The following is a 19,259-nucleotide window of genomic DNA, read 5'->3' on the forward strand; positions in this document are numbered from 1 at the left end:
CAGAGTCTCCGTGTGTGTGTGTAAGTATAGGTAAGCAGGCGAGGTGTAGCGGTGCAAGGGATCAAGGATAAGTGTAAAGATGAGAAAAAAAGGGGACAAGGAGAGGATTTATATCAACACCTGGGGTATTGACAGGTGTACAGGAACGGGAAGGACAGGTACGTACCAACAGTTGAGACACGTAAACACATCAACAGGTGTGGTGCAAGGACAGGTGTAAAGGAACGTCATGAACAGGTGTGAGGAAAGAACATGAACACGTACACTAGATGAAGAACATAAATAAACTAAAACGTCACACAAAAATCCACCAGAGTCCGAAAAGAAAAAAAGGAAAAGACAGAGAGAAAAGAAAAAGAGAAAAAAAAAAGAATAATAATAATAATAAGAAGAATAGAGATTAGAGTGGCAGTAACAAGAGCAGGGAATAAGGAAGGGGGAGGCTCACACGTCCATACTCAACAGTGTATGAAGATATAGTAAGTAAGAACAGCATAGTTTAAGGCAAGGTACAATGCCTGCTATCTTATGTAGGGCTGGAACAGGTAAATGAGTGAGTGAGTGAGTGAGTGAGAGTAAATGGGTGAGTGAGTGAGTGGTAGCGACTTCACACACACGCATCTCCAACACAGCCGCGATACCAGGAAGAGGAGGAGGAGGCCAGCATGCGGGGTAGTGGTGAGGGGAGGGGGGTATGGTAGTGGTGGTTGTAAGGAGGGTGTGTTGTGGTAATAGTGGTGGTGGTGGAGAGGCAAATGAGGGAGAAATGAGAGGGAGAAGAACACCTAAAACAGTCAAGGAAGGTGGAGGGAGGGAGCAGGGAGGAGGGAGGGAGGAGGAAGGGAGCAGGGAGGAGGGAGGGAGAGTTGTATATGACATTAGGAGGAAAATGAGGACGATGAGAGAAAGTAATGGATTAAGGATAGGGAGGAGAGGTTAAAGAGGAGGTCAGAGGGAGGGAGAGAGAGGGAGAGAGGGAGAGAAAGAAGATCAAGGAGGAGGAAGACGAGGAAGAGGAGGAGGAGGAGGTAGGAAGGGTATAGGGAAACCTTTCAAGGAAGACAATATATAAGACACTTGATCAATAACAACACATTAATAATCATCACTATACAGAGTCGTCCAAAAAGAATAATGTTAAAAATCTAGGTATTCTTTTTTTGGATGACCCTGTATGTACATGTTATAACCTGATTGGTGAAGAAAATATATCTAAATTATCAGACATATTAACAACAAGTATTAACAACTATTAACAGGAAATATGTGTCATAATTATTTCTTTATTTTTCCTATGTAATAATCTAAGGTTATTCTGTTAATGTTATGAATGAATGTAAAAAAAAAATGTTTCAGTGTTTAAAAAAAAGATATTAATTATTACCACCAGCACCATCATCATCATCATCATCATCATCATCACTACCATCACTGTTATCACCATCACCACCATCACTGCCATCACCATCATCACTACCATCGTCACTACCATCACCATTACCATCACCACTACCATCACTACCATCATTATAACTACCATCATCATCACCACCCTCACCACCACCCTCATCTCCACTACCACCATTATCAACCTCATCACCACCCTCACCATCATTACTACCATCACCATCACCACCATCAGCACCACCCTCATCTCCACTACCACCGTTTTCACCCTCATCACCACCATCACCCTCATCACCACCACCACCATCACCACCTTCACCATCGCCATCACCATCACCATCACCACTACCATCACCACCATCACCACCACCATCACCACCCTCACCATCACCATCACCACTACCATCACCACCATCACCACCACCATCACCACCATCACCCTCATCACCACCACCACCATCAACACCATCACCACCATCACCACCATCGTCTCACTGTTATCTACCCACATCTTGATCTTGTGATAGTAACAATATAGACAACAGCTGCACAAACACTCCAAGTTTCTCTTAATTGGGCATGATTTACACCCTTCTCCCTCCCTCCCTCTTTGCCTCCCTGTCTCCCTCTCACCTTCCCTTTTCTTCCTGTCTCCCTCCCTGTCTCCCTCCTTCTCTCTTTGCCTCCCTGTCTCCCTCTCACCTTCCCTCTCTCCCTGTCTCCCTCCTTGTCTCCCTATTTTCCTCCCTCCCTATAATAATAATAATAATAATAATAATAATAATAATAATAATAATAATAATAATAATAATAATAATAATAATAATAATAATAATAATAATAATAATAATAATAATAATAATAATAATAATAATAATAATAATAATAATAATAATAATAAATAAATAAATAAATAAATAAATGAATAAATAAATAAATAAAATCCCACGAAACTGTATTAAAAAAAAACGAAAAAAAAACGATAAAAACAAAAACTGTTCTCGTCCCCAAACAGAAGTGCCAAAAGACACCCATGTAGTGCCGCCTATAGTGCCAGTTTCTTTAACCAATGGTGTGGGGGGGGTGATGTATTTACTGGCACTGTTACAGAGTGAAGGGAGGGAGGAGGGCAGTAAGGGAGAGCGATTAAGTAAGGAAGGGAGAGATAGGGACTGAGAGAGGGTTAATAAAGGAGGGAAGGGGAGGAGGGAGAGACTGATAGAGGGTAATAGAGGAGGGAAGGGAGAAAGGGTGAGGTAGGGAGAGAAATAAAGAGGGAGGGAAGGAGGGAGGTATGATGTCACCTTCTCAGACGCCCAAAACTGATGTCACAGGAGACCTTCCCAAGACCTTATGTCATCTGAACCGGATTTTGCTCATGTGATACTTGTATATAAACACCCTCCCTCCCTCTCCTGCCCCTCTCTCTCCCTCTCCTGTCCCTCTCTCTCCCTTTCCTGTCACTCTCTCTCCCTCTCCCTCTCTCCCCTCTTCTGCCCTCTCTCTCCTCTCCTGCCCCTCTCTCCCTCTTCTGCCCCTCTCTCTCCCTCTCTCTCCCTCTCCTGTCGCTCTCTCTCCCTTTCCTGTCACTCTCTCTCCCTCTCCTTCCCCTCTCTCTCCCTCTCTCCCAATGTGTTCGTCTTCCTGTCTCCTTGTCTCCTTTAGTCTCTTTCATTATCTATCTCTTCCTGTTTCTCTCTCAGTCTCTCGCTCTCTCTTCCACTCTCTAATTTATACTATGTTTCTATCTGTCTGATTGTCTCTCTCTCTCTCTCTCTCTCTCTCTCTCTCTCTCTCTCTCTCTTGATGCCAGAATAGGTTTTATGCCACTTGCATAGGCACCGTACACATATCGGTACACACACGCACACACACACACACACACACACACACACACACACACACACACACACACACACACACACACACACACACACTCATTGATATACAACAAGCATCCGAATCGCATCAGAGTAATAAAAAGAGCATCAAATGTAATCATATTGGTGCAATTGACCAGAAAACAAAGAGACTTGTATCATTTATTGCAATGCATCTGGCTGAGGGGGTGAGAGAGGGGGTTATGTGGGGGGTAGAGAAGGGGAGGTGGGTGGAGATGGGTACAGGTCACTTGTTAGGGAAATTATTACCCAGGAGTCCATTATAATCCAGGGAGAAAAAAAAGTTTACAGGGGAATAATTCGTGTCCAGACGATCTCAAACCTACTCACTTAAGATCGGATCCTAAATGAGTTCTGTGTTATGTTTCACTCGTCTATAGTGTGTGTGTGTGTGTGTGTGTGTGTGTCAGTGTGTTGGTCTTCTTCCGTGAAAGTTTCAATTTCAGAGTTAATTTAGCGTGTAAAATACAGCTTAAAGACAAAGATAAATAAGTAAAAGTAAGCGTAATAAATTTTCCACGGGGACAGAAAACAACACGAAATGGAATGAACTAGATCGGACAAACAAGTGAATCAGTTATGCAAATAAGCAATAAAGAGTTACGGCCCCGGAGTTGCCAGCTGCTTAACTAACTCATAGTTTATCATCAGCCCCTCAGACAGGCCACCTGGTCCAAGTGGTAAATATTTACTTAACTCCATAAATGACAAGCTGTTAATGAACATATACCCTGATGGGGCACGCTGAAGGAGAGAAAAAAAACAACAGCTAAATGAAAGAGGAGAGGCAGAGGTGGCAGTGCGTCTTGATGACCAATTTTGATATTACAATTGACCTCCAGAGCTGATGTTAGCGGCGAGGCCCCCAGTTTTACATGATAACTTGGGGAAGAAGACAAAAAAAAAAACCTTCTTAGAACAATGGTTTATCTTAGCGGCGCCTTGAGGGCTTCCTTGCTAATAAATTATCTTATTATCAATCAACCTCACATGTTGGTTCAGTAAAACACGTAAATTTGAGTGAAGTGATTTAGTGAGGTATATGAGAACAAAACACGACAGTAAAAAAAAAAAAAGACAATTCAAGGTTGATTACGACTGCTGAACGCTGGTCGGTACTGGTAGTTTAGCCTCACTGCAGCATCGGCGGCGGTGGAGACCATCCAACAATAGGAATGACGTGGCTGAGGGCGGTGTGCGGCAATAATGATATCGCTCTCAAGCCCACACAGATAACCATCAGGAGGTCGTAGATGCTGCCGCCCTGACTCACACTCGCCTCATCTCGTACTAGAATATCACAATAAATTACCCGTCTGACACAATCTGCGGGTATATCTGGCTAGCCTGGGCCCTTTTCATCACGGCTATGGGAGGGTAGAAACCGAGGGAGAATTTTCTTTACTATGGGAGTAGAATGGAGTGTTTAGGGGGGGGGAGGGGAGTAGTTTATCTCATGGGAGTATAGTAAAGGAAGGATGTGCCCTCTTACCCGTGCCCAACTGATATACGACACGACATAAACAAGACTCTGGATCAACAGTTGTTTGGTGTGTGTGTGTGTGTGTGTGTGTGTGTGTGTGTGTGTGTGTGTGTGTGTTAACCTGAGATGAAGAGCGACTTATGTACAGTACCTCTAACAACACTTCGTTTGGTGACTAATATTAAGTACTAGAAATTTTAACTACTTTTTTTCTTCATATTCGTCTTCCTTCTTTTACCTATTATCTCCCTTATATCTCCTCTTCTCCCTATTCTTCCTGTCTTTCTCACTTTCCTTGTATCTTATTTCCTCCTCCCTCCCCCCTCTATATTCTCACCCTGTCTTTCTACCACTCTTCTTCTTCTTCTTCTCTTGCTTTCTCTATCTCTCTCCACTCTTTCTCTCCCTCCCACGCTTTTCATGTCTCTCCTTCTCACTAAAATTACACCCACTTGTCTCTGAGAGTCTCGCGGGAGAGCTAATAGCCACAGTACTGCAGCTCTCCCAGTGTGTATGTCGGGCCTTCCTGTCTCTCTCTCTTTGTCTCTCCGCGTCTCTAAAATTCCACCTAATTCGTTCCTGACCATCTCAAGACACGACAAACATCGTCCTCTCCTTCCTTCCTTCCCTCACTGTCTTCATTCCCTCACTCACCAGACATGAGTGAGTGAGTGAGTGAGTGGTATGGGTAGAATGAATGAATGAGTGAGTCAGTGGAATGAGTGAGTGAGTGAGGACGACCCAGTGCTCTCTCTCTCTCTCTCTCTCTCTCTCTCTCTCTCTCTCTCTCTCTCTCTCTCTCTCTCTCTCTCTACAATAGATGCTCCATTGCCTTTGTGGTGGAGGTCAACTACAAGTCAACTACCATCCCCACCACTCATCAACCAGGGTATTGTGTCTCTGTTGTGGTTGTGGTAGTTTTTTGTGGTTGTTTAACTGGTGGTTATAAAACTCTGGTGGCTACGTGTGTGTGTGTGTGTGTGTGTGTGTGTGTTTAGGGAACAATGCTGATGTACTCTTTCTTAGACATGTGGTAATTGTGGTTGTTGTAGTTGTTTTAGGCATCTGTTGTGGTTTAAGGGGTTGTAGTTATTATGTTTATTAATTGTTATTGTATATTAACTGTTATTGTAGTTGTGATGTATTGTGGATCTATTTTTATAACTATTGTGGCTAATTGATGTTGTAAAACCAACTGTTGTTCATTTAATATTATTGTAGTTTATTGTTGTTGTAGTGACCATTGTTGTAGTTGGTGTTGTATTATTGTATATTGTATTTGTTGAAGCTCTGATGTATTGTGTTTTTGTTTGGGACATGGATATAACGGTGTTTTTTTTTGTTTTTTGTTTTTTTAGCTGTCAAGTGTTAAATGGTGTTTGTTATTGAAGCTGTAAGATGATAATGGTGTTTGTTTTGTTACTGTAAACTTAAAGGCTAAATACTGTTTGTTTATGATGCTGTAAAGGCTAAATTTTGTTTGTTTATGATGTTGTAAAAGCTAAATGCTGTTTGTAAGGTAAATGGTGTGTGTGTGTGTGTGAGTGCGTATGTATGTATGTATGCGTGTACCTATCTGTGTATTTGTTCATGTAAGTACGTGTATGTGTGTTTCTACTCTAATCATGTGAAATATATGAAGTTACACAACAGAAGACCTTGTTGTTGTTTATTCTAAGATACAAAAAAAAAAAATACAAAATAAAATCTCTGCTGTAAGATACACTAACGGGAGTCAGGGCAGTTGTGGTTAGTCTTCTGTGTTCTGTGGCCATGTTGGATTATAACACCTTTGTCATCATTATATATATAGCCATTATTTTACGACTCTGGTGTGGTGTTGTAGTATAATTGTTGTTGTTTTTGTTGTAAGGTTTGTTGTTTGTTGTTGTTGTTGTTTCGGTATTTAAACCTTTAGTTGTGATTGTAATTATTTTCTTTATAATTATGTAGTTTCATCATGATTAGTTAATTATACTCGCGATTGGTGTTGTCTGATTTACGCATTCTTTTTTTTTTTTTAATTAATCGTGATTGGTTTAGGTAATGACTGGTACTCGTGTGGAAGGCGCGGCCGGGGGTGTGAGGAGACAGGTAACAAAGGGCTTCCGGCAGATGCAGGAGGTCACTTAGTTATACCACCTCTGCCTTGGGTAAATATAACGTTGGTCGCCTCATAACATTTTACAACCTATGACAGCCAGCCATTATCTGTACACCACACCCCATCATCACTATCACCATCATCATCACCATCATCATCATCATCATCATACTCCTCATCATCATTTTTCTTCTTCCTCTTCTTTATCACTATCAACCTCCTCACACTCCTTCATCACTATCACCCTCACCCTCTTCTATACCTCTTCCTATTGATCCAATCATGCCTCCTTCTACATCACCATCACTCCCCTTCTCACCATCCTTCTCGTGTCACATCCCCTTCCATCCCTCCATCACCCTTCCCTCCCTCCCTCTCTCTCCCCCCACACACCTCCATCACCCCCTCCCCTCACCACCACATCCACCAATCACCTCAACACAAAAAATATGTAATAATAATCTCTAAGTAAACAAAAGCAAAGACGAACAAAAGAGACAAATGAGGAAGAGAAGATTGCACTTGCACACACACACACACACACACACACACACACACACACACACACACACACACAAAACTCCCAACGTTCCCCTGATTCGCAACGAAGCCATTTATGCTCAGGTCATCTCAGGAGCCCTTAGAGGCGAATGACGACATGAGAAATGGTCGGCTGGACATTAATTTTCATAATTTGCTGGCATATCCGATCACCAACAATGCACAGGTGAGACTAACGGATTGCAGCCCTGCTATTGAACGATGGAGGCGGCCGGGTAATGAATGGCGGGCCGAACATTGATCTATTATGACAGAGGGTAAGAAGAGGGGTAGGGGGAGAAGGGAAGGGAGGAGGGGAGAAGAGGGTAAGAGAAGGGAGGGGAGGAGGGGATAGGGAAGGGAGGGAGGAAGACTCAAGACCCTGCCATCTAAAGAGACCGCAACACCTGACATTTTAAGATCCATTCTATTTTCCCTAATGATCGCTGACATACACACTTACACACACACACACACACACACACAGACACACACACACACACAACAAAGGCGGAACAATTAATCTTCACAACCCAGAATAACGACTCTAGTGTCTACTGTACAATACTTTAATATATAGTATACAAAAAAAAAAGAAAACAGAATAAAAACTCGGCGAAACCAGGTTGAGAAATTCAGTGTTACCAGCTGAGCGGAACACACCATATGGCACCTGACAAGAAACGGGCCCGGCCACCACTACAGTCCCAGGTGTCGGTGTAAAAAAAAATCTACATGCTCCCTTTTTCCATTTGTCAAGCTCAAAGTGTATAATAAGAGAGATGAAGAAATAGGAGGGTGAGGGGAGGCGAGGAGAGGAAGGGGGAGAGAAGGAGGGGAGAGGTGAGGGGAGGCGAGGAGAAGAAGGGGGAGAGAAGGAGGGGAGAGGTGAAGGGAGATGAGATAGTGTTTACATATTCTTCGTAATTATCGTATTTATTTTATGTTTGTTATTAATACTTGTTGTTATTTATATATGTATTTATTATCTTATTATCTATCCATTCACAAAAAATATATCCATCTATTGTATTCATCCATTTATCCATGACGTCCACTCATCCATCCACCCATCCATCCATCCATACATATATGCGCCTACCCAGTACCACACTCATTCACCACACTCACCCACCACACTCACCCACCCGAATTAGTTTTATAGGTTACTCCAACAGCTGTTTCGTCTACTTTCCCTAACAACCTAATTTAATGACCTAATAATTTAAAACCATCTGCCTATGTGTGATGTTGTATTCATCTTTTACGATATAATGACATATTTACTGTGTGCGTGTGTGTGTGTGTGTGTGTGTGTTGTTATCTATGTACTACTTCAATCCATCTATTCCTTTATTAATATATCCCTTAACTCTCTCTCTCTCTCTCTCTCTCTCTCTCTCTCTCTCTCTCTCTCTCTCTCTCTTTCTATGTAACCCTTCTTTATCTATCACTCTTATCTATCCTTCTTTTCATCCATCTTCTCTTCTTCCTTCATCTTTCTTCCTTTCATTCATATTTATTCTCCTCTCTGTTAATAGTTCCTTCGTTGGTACTTACTCGTTTCCGCTTTTGATCTGCTAGGACCGAAGGGTGACGTCACACTCAGATTACGGCCATCTTCTTCCTCGTCCATGCCTCGATGTTCTCTCTTGGGTAGCGAGAGGTCTTGGGCACCGTTGTGAAGCCCACCGGCGCCCAAACTAACGCCCATGCCTAGGGAGCCTCCGACGCCCACGCCCAAACCTCCAGCGCCACCCATACCCAAACCTGTTATAAGGGGAAAAAAGTGAGAATGGGGTGTGAGTAATTTTGCTCTCTCTCTCTCTCTCTCTCTCTCTCTCTCTCAAGGAAAGATTAAAATTCATGAAAAATCCGACAAGACAAAAAAGAAAAAGTTTATCAAGCATCACATACCAGCAGCGCCTAGACCCATGCCAGTAGCAGTGCCCTGTAGTTTACTCAGCTCCTGATGGTAGGCGTCTAGGGCCATCTTTACTTCTTCAGGAGATCTATTGAAGAGCAGCGATTGTCCCAGGAAGGGGAAGAGGATCCCTGGGTACTGAGGATCCCGTGGTAGGGGTAGTGGGGGTTCCTGGGGTCGTGACATCAATTTGACAAGTTCTTCCTGGTAGATTCTGGCGACTTTTTCCTGCGGCATGTCATCGTTGTCGAATTTTCGGATGCGCGGCCGACTGTCTCGTGAGAGGGGGCTGCTGGAGGGGAGGTGAAGAAGGGGGTCATAAAGTCTAAGGCGTTTGTTTACATTACCTCTCTCAGTACCACTATAGTTCCCAGTACACATCAGAAACAAACAACTATGAATGAGGTTTCCTTCTGTCACGCTGAGGAATATCTTTACTAATAACTTACACTGCGAAACATCATCATTTAATTTAACTTTTCAACAAATAAAATCAACAGACGTAACTTCCAAACACAAATATACACAAAAAATAGTTAATAAAGAAAAGAGTAATTTAACATTCTTATTTTATTGGATCACCTGAAGATTAGATTCCTCAGTTTATTTCACCTGATTCTTAAACGCCCTAACGTTACCTAGGAGTGTTAGGTTAGGTTAAATTAGGGTACATTACTTTACATTATATCAGGTTAGGTTAGATTAGCGTTAGGGTTGTTAATCTTAATTTGAAATAAGATAAGCGAGGAAGGCTAATGTTCAGGTGATCCAATTTTGTTAATATTCGACACAGGTATTGTACAAGACCCAGAGAAGAGATGGACAGGAAGATGAGTCTCCTAGTTCACCTGGGTGTGTGTGTGTGTGTAGGTGGCTCACCTGGGGGAGTGTGTGGAGCTGGCTGGAGACTTGGAATCGGTGCTCCGTGAATCTTGGTCTTGCTGGCCGGGTTGGCTGGGGACCGAGGTAGAGGTCATGGCTCGAGACGCCTCACTTAGGATGTGTTGGATCCTTTCCTCCGTCACCGTCTCGTCGGGACCTCGGTACCCAACGCCCGCCTCCTTCGAACCTGTTAAGAGACCTACACCTTAGTTATGACGTATAGTTCACCTTATGATATACTGTTTACACCTTAATTATTAGTGTATGGTTGATCCTACACCTAATTCATGGTGTATAGTTCATCCTATTAATGTATTAGTGTATGGTTGACCTTACAGCTTATTCATGGTGTATAGTTCATCCTATTAATGTATTAGTGTATGGTTCAGTAAGCGCATGAATAATTGAACAGTGTTACAGTCAGGCATTTTAGTATTTGTGGTAAAAATTATTATCAAACAAAATTTTATTTTAGACAAAAATTTTCAATATGATTTTTCTTTTATCCTAGGCCATACACCAACTGGCCATAACCCCAACTATTCATCATATGGCCACAACACAACCCTGGCCATCTCAACCTCGCGTGTAACCTCGTGTTCCGGTAGAGTCCGCCTTGGCCAGATTGTGGGTGAATTATATTAGTACATTGGCATAATCTTACCCGTATTAGGTCACACTTGGCTCCTCGCACCAACACGCAACACAACCATCACCGATAATTGACATAACCACCTCCTCCTCCTCCTCCTCCTTCCTACTCTACCTCCTTCCTCCTCCTCCTCCTCCTCCTCCTCCTGCCCAATGCCTTCACCCTCTTCCTCACACCCACTCTTGCCATGGCTGAGACAACGTCCCTCCCTCACACTAGAGCTAAGACCCCATCCTTCCCTCATACTTTCCCTCAGATCAAAGATAGGAAGCCCTCCCTCCCTCCCTCCCTCCCTCCCTCCTTCCTTCCTTCCTTCACACTAGTATTATGACTTATCGTAAGGATGACGGAATGATATTAACGAAGCGAAAATATGACAAAAGTGATGTAAGAATTTTTCGAAATATAGAACTGAAATTTTTACAAGACACCGAACGGGATTTTTTTTTTATAGACAATCTTGTCTGTATTGAGGTGTACAGTTGAACGACCCTCACAGCGCACCCTCCCACCCATTTCCCCTCCTTCCCGCCCCCCCCTCTCCCTCACACCCCTCCCATTACCCGCACCAAGTGAGGAAATCAAGCAAAAACAGATTCCTACTCGTGATTCATAAGTCTTTAAAGCAGAATCTATTGTTCCTGGGTTTAGTAACCTCCCTTGAACCCTCAGGTCTTCCAGTCGTCCCTAATCAAGCTGGGTAAAAGAAACCCTTGAAGAGCCCTGACTGATAGTAGGCGTCCGGCTCCTCATTTTCTGTATGTTGGGGGTGGGGGGAGAGAAAGAGGGGGGGGGGGGCTCACGCCACTGACAGACAGCCTGACACGCCACCGATACCTCCAGGGCGGGGAGGGTCCCACTTGTTGCTGTTGGCTGTTTAAGGGGTGTAATGTGAGGTCACGGGGCCACAGGGGTCAGGTGGGGTGGGTCACGAAAGAAACAGAGGGTTAGCACTTGTACTAAACGCGGCGACACGGTGTAAAAACTAACCCGGTATAGCAGGAAAACTTCAGAGATAAATTACTGGTTGTGTTAGTCACGAGGTCTCATTTTTTTTCATAAATCTTACTTCTTGTAAAAGGTAATTGTTAACGACCCGAGGAACTTAACACTTAACCCTTACTTAATGGATTTTTTTTCAATACACAACTTACAGGGAAATGGGTTGACTAATGGGAGGAAATTTAATGGTTAAACTCATCATAATATGAGTTTTTTGTTAATGGGTGAGTTAACTGTGCGTCTGGGTAATGGATCAGTGATTATAGGTTAATTAGTAATAACACCAAGGTAAATCACAATGTTTGGTGGTAAGTGGCCCTCACCTCACCTTCACTACGCCACGCCCGCTGCCTCCCTCCACGCCACAAAATGCTCACAGTTTCACCAGCGCCAACACTCCGCTCTGTAATCACCATTATCAACACGCACTAATGGCGCTCAACCTGGCCACAATATGTCTACCATAAATCTGACGCCAATACGGCACCACCATCAACACCATCAACACCATCGTCATTGTGGATCACTAGTCTTATCACCAGCACGCCACGCTTACCACTACCTTCACCATCATCACTACCACCACCAGTCACCCTCTTCCTCACCACCACCATGACCACTCTCACCATCGACACCATAATTACCATCGCAATATCACCCAATAGAACAGTAAACAATCACCATCACTACCACAATCCCCAACACCACACCACCACCATCACCACCACGACCACCACATAAAACCAACACCCACCCCCCCCCCATCAATCACCACCACCACCACCACCACCACCGCCACTACCACCACTACCACCACCACCACAATCAGCAGGTGAACGGTACACAAGAACACAGGCGGAGGAACAGAGGGTGGCAGTGCTCGGCGTAAAAGGAAGACAGTAATGATCGTAATATCTGTAATTAATATGCACTCCGTGGCTGGGGTCTGGATCCGGTAGTCAGTTGCTGGATGGCGTGATAGAGGAGAGCGAACGAGGTAAACAAAAAAGTCTGGAGACAATAGCAGGTGTACAGGGAGGGAGGGGGGGGGTAGGAGAGAGGGAGAGGTGAGGGAAGGAAAGAAGGTAGGAGGGAAATGCAAGTAGGGATGAAGGTAAGGAGGGAGGGAAAGAGGGACGGAAGGAGAGAAGAAAGGAGGGAAATGTAAGTAGGGAAGAAGGAAGGAGAGGTAGAGAGAGAGAGAGAGAGAGAGACAAACACTGATACTCCACCTTCTACACCTCTCCCCATGTCTTTTACGCCCCGTGTCTAACTCAAGGAAATACTCCGTGGAGAAAACGACAAGATGTGTGACGCAACAATGTTCACGTTGAAGAAAATTGTCAAATTGGAAAGTAAAGGAAATATATTGAAGAAAATACCAGGAATTAAGATACACAGAATTGTATAAAAAAAGAGAGAGAGAAAAGTGAGATTTAGAACATACGGAGACTAAGAGAGAGAGAGAGAGAGAGAGAGAGAGAGAGAGATGTTTCCGTAGAGTCGCGGAGTTATGAGTGTCGAGAAGGAGACGGGGGTTCCTCACTCACAACACCACGTCAGTAATCTATGTCTTTTGAAGTCACATTTGGTCTTTGTCTCAACCAATGGCGTCGGCACCCTGGGGGAAATAACTCAGGAGAAGAAGTCTGTGATACCTACAATTAAATGGTAATATCTGGGTTCCTCAAACGATAATAGCGAAGTTTGTGGGAGTTATTGTGGGAGTTAGAGATTGATCATCCAACATCAACTGATTATTACGTTGCCGTCCTGGTACACCGATAATCAACCTCAATCAACTTCACTATGACATGATTTTTTGACGGACAATATGTGGTCCAACGGAGGTAATATCGGGAGGTAGTATTGAGGAAACACTGAGGAGAGGGAGAAGAGGGTTTAAGAAGTGAGGAAAGGAGGGAAGGAAGGAGTAACGCCATAACTCACCGTAGTGGTCGCGCGGAGCCATCTGTTGCCCACCTTAACATGCAACAACAGCTTATAATGTCGGCACAAAAAACTCCTCCATGTGGTTTTCGATTGCATGCAACAATTGTGTGAGAGAGAGAGAGAGAGAGAGAGAGAGAGAGAGAGAGAGAGACCGCCTGATATGATTGCCAGATGACGTGATTCCGTTACCGACATAGATTTACCAGATACCCGTTGTTTTGTTTTTTGTGTGTGACGCGAGAAAGACCAGAGTTGATATCCACTGTTTTTTTTTGTTTTTTTACCTTCCCGACGAGGTTATCTATGTGTTGATTAACTTACAGGTGTTTTAAAAGTTACCTGAGTAGTTAGAGCTGTGTAAAGACGGTAAAGTAATGGGTCTTGTTCTTTTACTCACAACAGAAGCGGAGGAGTCATGGCTGGCCAGTGTATGTAAACAACAGTCAGCCATAAGACATCAAGATCCCCAAGTCAGAAAAAAAAAGTAATCCCCATAAAACATATTAATATTTTGTTTCCAATTATACTTTAGGGTTTGTCCTCAGTTACGGAAGATTGAAGGAAATATGTTTAGTGTTGGTAAATATAATGTTTACCGACTGATCACTTTCACTATTCTGGTCGTGTACTAAACATATGAATTTTGGTGCGATAATCAATGAATGGGAACTTGGGAACAACTATAGATAACAATTAATAATTATAGAGACTTTGTACATCACAAAATAACACATAAGATGCGAGAAGAAACTCTTGCAACATGAAAACAATGAAATCCAGACACGTTTACTCGGTCTTTGTTTAGCGAGTCCGTCGGGGTGACTTGGCCAACTCTTCCGGTCCTGTCGGCGGCGGGTGTGAGCAAACCTCACATAAACACACAACCAGTCACCTTCAACCCGCACCCCAGGTCGACCGGCCCGCTAATTAACTGGAGGTAAATGTCTAAGAATCTTCAGCGTGACCAATGCGTTTAGGATTAGACACGTCCCTCACCTTTCTGCACACCGTCGCTTCACATCAGCTCCGACGAGGCCAGTACGGGGCCGGTGTGGCCATGTAAGGACAAAGATTCCCAATAAACACAGGTTGATTGTGTGCTGTAGTTCAGGTACAGGTTCGATGATTCAGGTAAGATTAAGGATTTTTAATGAGAAAAGACTTTGTTTACATCAACGTGTAGAGGATGAACTAAGGTGGCAGACCTCAAGGGGTTAAGATATCACACTCAAGAGATTAAGACATCGTACTCAAGGGGTTAAGATATCGTACGCAAGAGGTTATGACATCATACCCAAGGGGTTAAGGCATCGTACTCACGGGGTCAAGACATGATACTCAAGAGGTTACGACATCGTACGCAAGGGGTATGACATCATACTCAAGGGGTTATGACATCATACTCAAGGGGTTATGACATCATACTCAAGGAATGAAGTCACTATACTCAAGGCAAGCGTCATTCGAGTATGGGAGAACCAACCACAACCCACCAACCCATCCACCCACCAAACACCTCTCGCCTTCCTTGCCTTCCCGAAAACCCAGCAAAATAATAATTCCAGCCACTTGGGAGGACGGAGACGACGACGACGACGGAGGAGGAGGCGGCGGGTGTGGGCGCGAACCTCAAGAGTTAGAGGAAGGTCCATTGAGATGCATGTAACGCGTCGGGTAATAGCGCCCCTCGCCTTGTTCCTATCACTCAGTGTCCTCCCTTGATACTCGGACATTGGGTGGGTCTCTTAGGGTGTCCGAATCGGGCCACACCACCACTCGCCGCCTTTCTCCTCCTCCTTCACCATTCCACACACACTGAAATGACTATTGCGGAAATGTGGACAACCGCCGAAGGAAATTGGGATATGGTGAGGAAGAGGAAGAAGTGATGGAGGAGAAGGAAGAATGGGGGGGGGGAGAAGGAGGAGGAGGGAGGAATACAGTGAGGGATATAGGGACGCTTGGTATAACTAAGGGAGAAAACGGGTGAAGTATATACAGCATTGTGAGGAGGAGGTGGGGGGGAGGGGGGGGGGTGACCACGGTAATTGGTATATGCTGTGAAGGAAATTAGGATATATGAGATACGTTGAGGAGGAAATTGAGAAACTGAGTGGATTAATAGAAGGAGAGGTAGAGGGAGAGGGAAAAGGACTATCCCAAGTATTGTAGCTACATTGGGTCTACTCGATGGATTAATGAGTACATGATCCTACAACACGACCGAGAGCAGATACTAGGCAACAAAAACCCTCCCAAGATTCGGTCAGTATTCAGAGATCAAGCCTTAATATCTAAACGAACTTACAGGTTTTCGGTCTTCAAAAAGGTACCTAAAAACTCACTCCCCTAATAACATATACCCATACGAAATCCTCACACCTCGGTCTCTACGGTGTTTACATAGTCAGGACCACAGACCCAAGGAGGTACAGACGAGACACGATAGATAGCGAACCGCGCCGGCTATCAGTGAGACTTGTCCGCCCAGTATCGGCGCCGTGTACGATGTTGTGCTCTGGATAGTTGTCCCGAGTAAACTGTGAACATTACACACACTCAACACCTACTTAGCCATCCTACATACCTCCATCGAGCTGGTTCAGCCACACATCCGGGTAGAGGGTCTCTCTCTCTCTCTCTCTCTCTCTCTCTCTCTCTCTCGTTTAGCCGTGACACTAAATATATTTTTTTCGTCCTCAGTTCCGCAAATTTGGTGTTGTGATTTACCAACGTCGGCGAGCGCATAGTATTAACTGAACCCGTTGAGGAGGATAGTTTAAGCCCTTGAGGACAATGGTGTTATAATAATAATAAAAATAATGTTGATTAAAACTATAATTTGTAGATATAACATTTACGGTTTATTTTATGGTGTTAGTAGTGATGAAACAGGTGTGGGTGGCGGTGAAGAAACAGGTGTGGGTGGCGGTGAAGAAACAGGTGTGGGTGGCAGTGAGAAGAGATGGGGTGGCGGTGTTGAGAAGAGATGAGAAGTAGTGTGAAGAGAAGAAGATGGGCGGCACAGCATTAACAGAGAGAGGTGTGTGTGGGCGGTGATCAAGCAGGACCACAGGGAGAGAGGCAGGTGGGTCTAGGTTAAGGAGACGGCTGGGGATGGTTGCGTGTGGTAACGGAGGAGAATTAGTGATAGGCGGCGGGGAGAGTGATTTTTATGGGCGTTGGACGGTGATGACTGCAAGACCTCGACCCCGTCTGACGGTGATTGGAATTTCTGGGCGGAGGGTGTGAGCGATAAGACCGTGAAAGTGTTGCCCGGATAGAGCGTTTATAGTGAGGTTCTCCGGCTCGGTGTGACAGGTGATAGAGACAATAACGTAAGAAGTATGGAGGCTGGGTATCACTGTTATCACCCGACATGCCTCATATTATCCGGAGGAACATATTAATTTCTCATCTTTATGTATCCTTCCTTTTGTTCCGTGGGTGTAAATGGGACACAACCGCTGTAAAAACCGTGGAAGACACCAGCCGATAAACCCAAAAGTGTATGATAAAAGTGACAGCAACACACCAGGGCCCCGGGAAGAACCACTCGCAGCTGATGCCTCAATCAAGGATATCTGGGTGAGTGTCCGGCGGTCACTCCGTCAGTACCTCGCTGGACCACCCACAGCCCATGTGAAGGTGGTCGCCCTCATGCCCAGCCTCCACCACCTGCCCCGCCATACACGAGCTCATCTGCCTCTTGTCATAACATGACACCGTGGACAGTTCCGTCACCTGTCATGACCACTTCCAGGAAGAAGTTGTTTTGCGTAAAAGAAGCAGCAGCGGACCACCCGCACACACCGCCCCGCCATCATCATCATTATTATCGCTCACCAGCCAGGAGCTCCGCACCGCGTGTTTCTTTTGTCACATCACGCTGAGATTAGTTATAATCTTGGTGTAGACCTAGTGAGAGGGGTCGTAACTCGTCGTCGACCACCCGCGGGCCGGGGCTGACCCTGGCCGCCCGCCCCCACCCGCCCACTCTGGGGGGTCCAGTCCTGGCCCCCGTCAGCTGGAAGTCCTCGCCTCTACCACAGTTTCCCGTTCGTCCCTGCTGCCTACACCGTCTTTCTGTCTCTTCTGTTTTCTGGGTCACACGAGCAGTTTTAACATGTGGGTGTAAGCTCATACACTTATATGTATTCTAAAATATTTGGTAACGTCGTCGGGATAGGATCAAGAAGGCTCACACCTTCACACATTTAAAATTTTCCTTAAAAACCACACAGTATGAGACGAAATCTAATTTTTGTCCCTCTGCGGGAATTCCAGGCGTCCACATTACATATTCGGGACGAGATCTCGGGCTGAAATGTAGCTCATTGTAACCCTTTCTGCCCGAGCTGGTCTGGAATTTGATTGCATTTGCGGCCAAGACATGCAAGGTGCCAGCCAGAGCGCGGCGAGGCGTGTTCCCTGTCACATCACGCGTGCCCAGACGTCGTGGACCCGCGCAACCAACCACGCCAATGGAATTATGAACACGGGAACGAGGGAATGCACTCCTCGGAGACCCCGGGGGAGGAGCGCCCCTGCTCGGTATTATTAGTAGATTCTAATGTCTCCTCGCCTTGCCCACACGCTCCCCCTGGCCGCTCCGGCACAGGGAGAGAGAAACTCTTCCTGAATAATATGTCCGGACGAAACCGTCCTCCTGGTTATTACAGAATGAACCCAGTGACGTAATTACAACACGTATAGAGGACAACATTCTCCCCCGATACCACACTCTCTTTCTTCCTGGCTGTGCTGCCCATCATGCCCCGGGAGCCAGCTGAAGATACTAGGTCTTCATACCAACTACTTTGATCTCATATATAATTCATGGTGTACAGTGGTTGGTGTGAGGTACAGTATGAGGAAGGCTGGCCGGGCAGGTTGCGCGCGCCCTCCTCGCTGCCCCTCTGGAATTTGAGATGCCAGAAAAGGGCGCGCAAACTCATGTCCTGTGTCACATTATCACGGTTGCCAGTTGTTCGTGTCACTATCACTTTTTTCTTCCACTTGACTGTGCCAAAGTTCTGTGGAAATATGATTTAGTCTTTTCTCTCGTATTCGGTTTTCTGAATTACGTATTCATCTTAACATAACAATAATTTGATATATTTAACTAAAAGTCCTAGGAAAAAATAATGCGTGATGATGTGATGGCAACACAAGGCAGCGATATGCGCGTCCAGATCTTCAGCTGATGTTGTAAGTCAGTCTGAGGACTCTTCCCTACAGCTCGTCTTCCAAACATTACCGTGAGTGAGTCCTGTGGCCAAACTTACGCTGTTTACTGAGTGTCACTTCAAAGACGCTGATAAACTCCGGCAATAATGGTATGAGCTCATGTGAGAACTATTCCGGGGCTTGTCTCCCATGATCCAATATGGCCAGCGACCTGGTCACAG

General features: G+C 44.9%; 1 protein-coding gene across 1 annotated transcript in view; it reads right to left on the reverse strand.

The window, feature by feature from the left end:
• LOC121860834 (homeobox protein cut-like) overlaps window positions 1-19,259 on the reverse strand; it is a 199,268-nt gene that overhangs the window by 22,870 nt on the left and 157,139 nt on the right. The window contains exons 10-12 of the mRNA XM_042358222.1: window positions 10,239-10,440; window positions 9,353-9,651; window positions 8,996-9,205 (exon numbers count right to left, since the gene is read on the reverse strand). Of these exons, the coding sequence (XP_042214156.1) occupies window positions 8,996-9,205; window positions 9,353-9,651; window positions 10,239-10,440 (711 nt within the window). The remainder of the gene's footprint in view (window positions 1-8,995; window positions 9,206-9,352; window positions 9,652-10,238; window positions 10,441-19,259) is intronic.

The sequence above is a fragment of the Homarus americanus genome, unplaced genomic scaffold (genome assembly GCF_018991925.1).
Source record: "Homarus americanus isolate GMGI-L3 unplaced genomic scaffold, GMGI_Hamer_2.0 scaffold23617, whole genome shotgun sequence".
NCBI lineage: Eukaryota > Metazoa > Arthropoda > Malacostraca > Decapoda > Nephropidae > Homarus > Homarus americanus.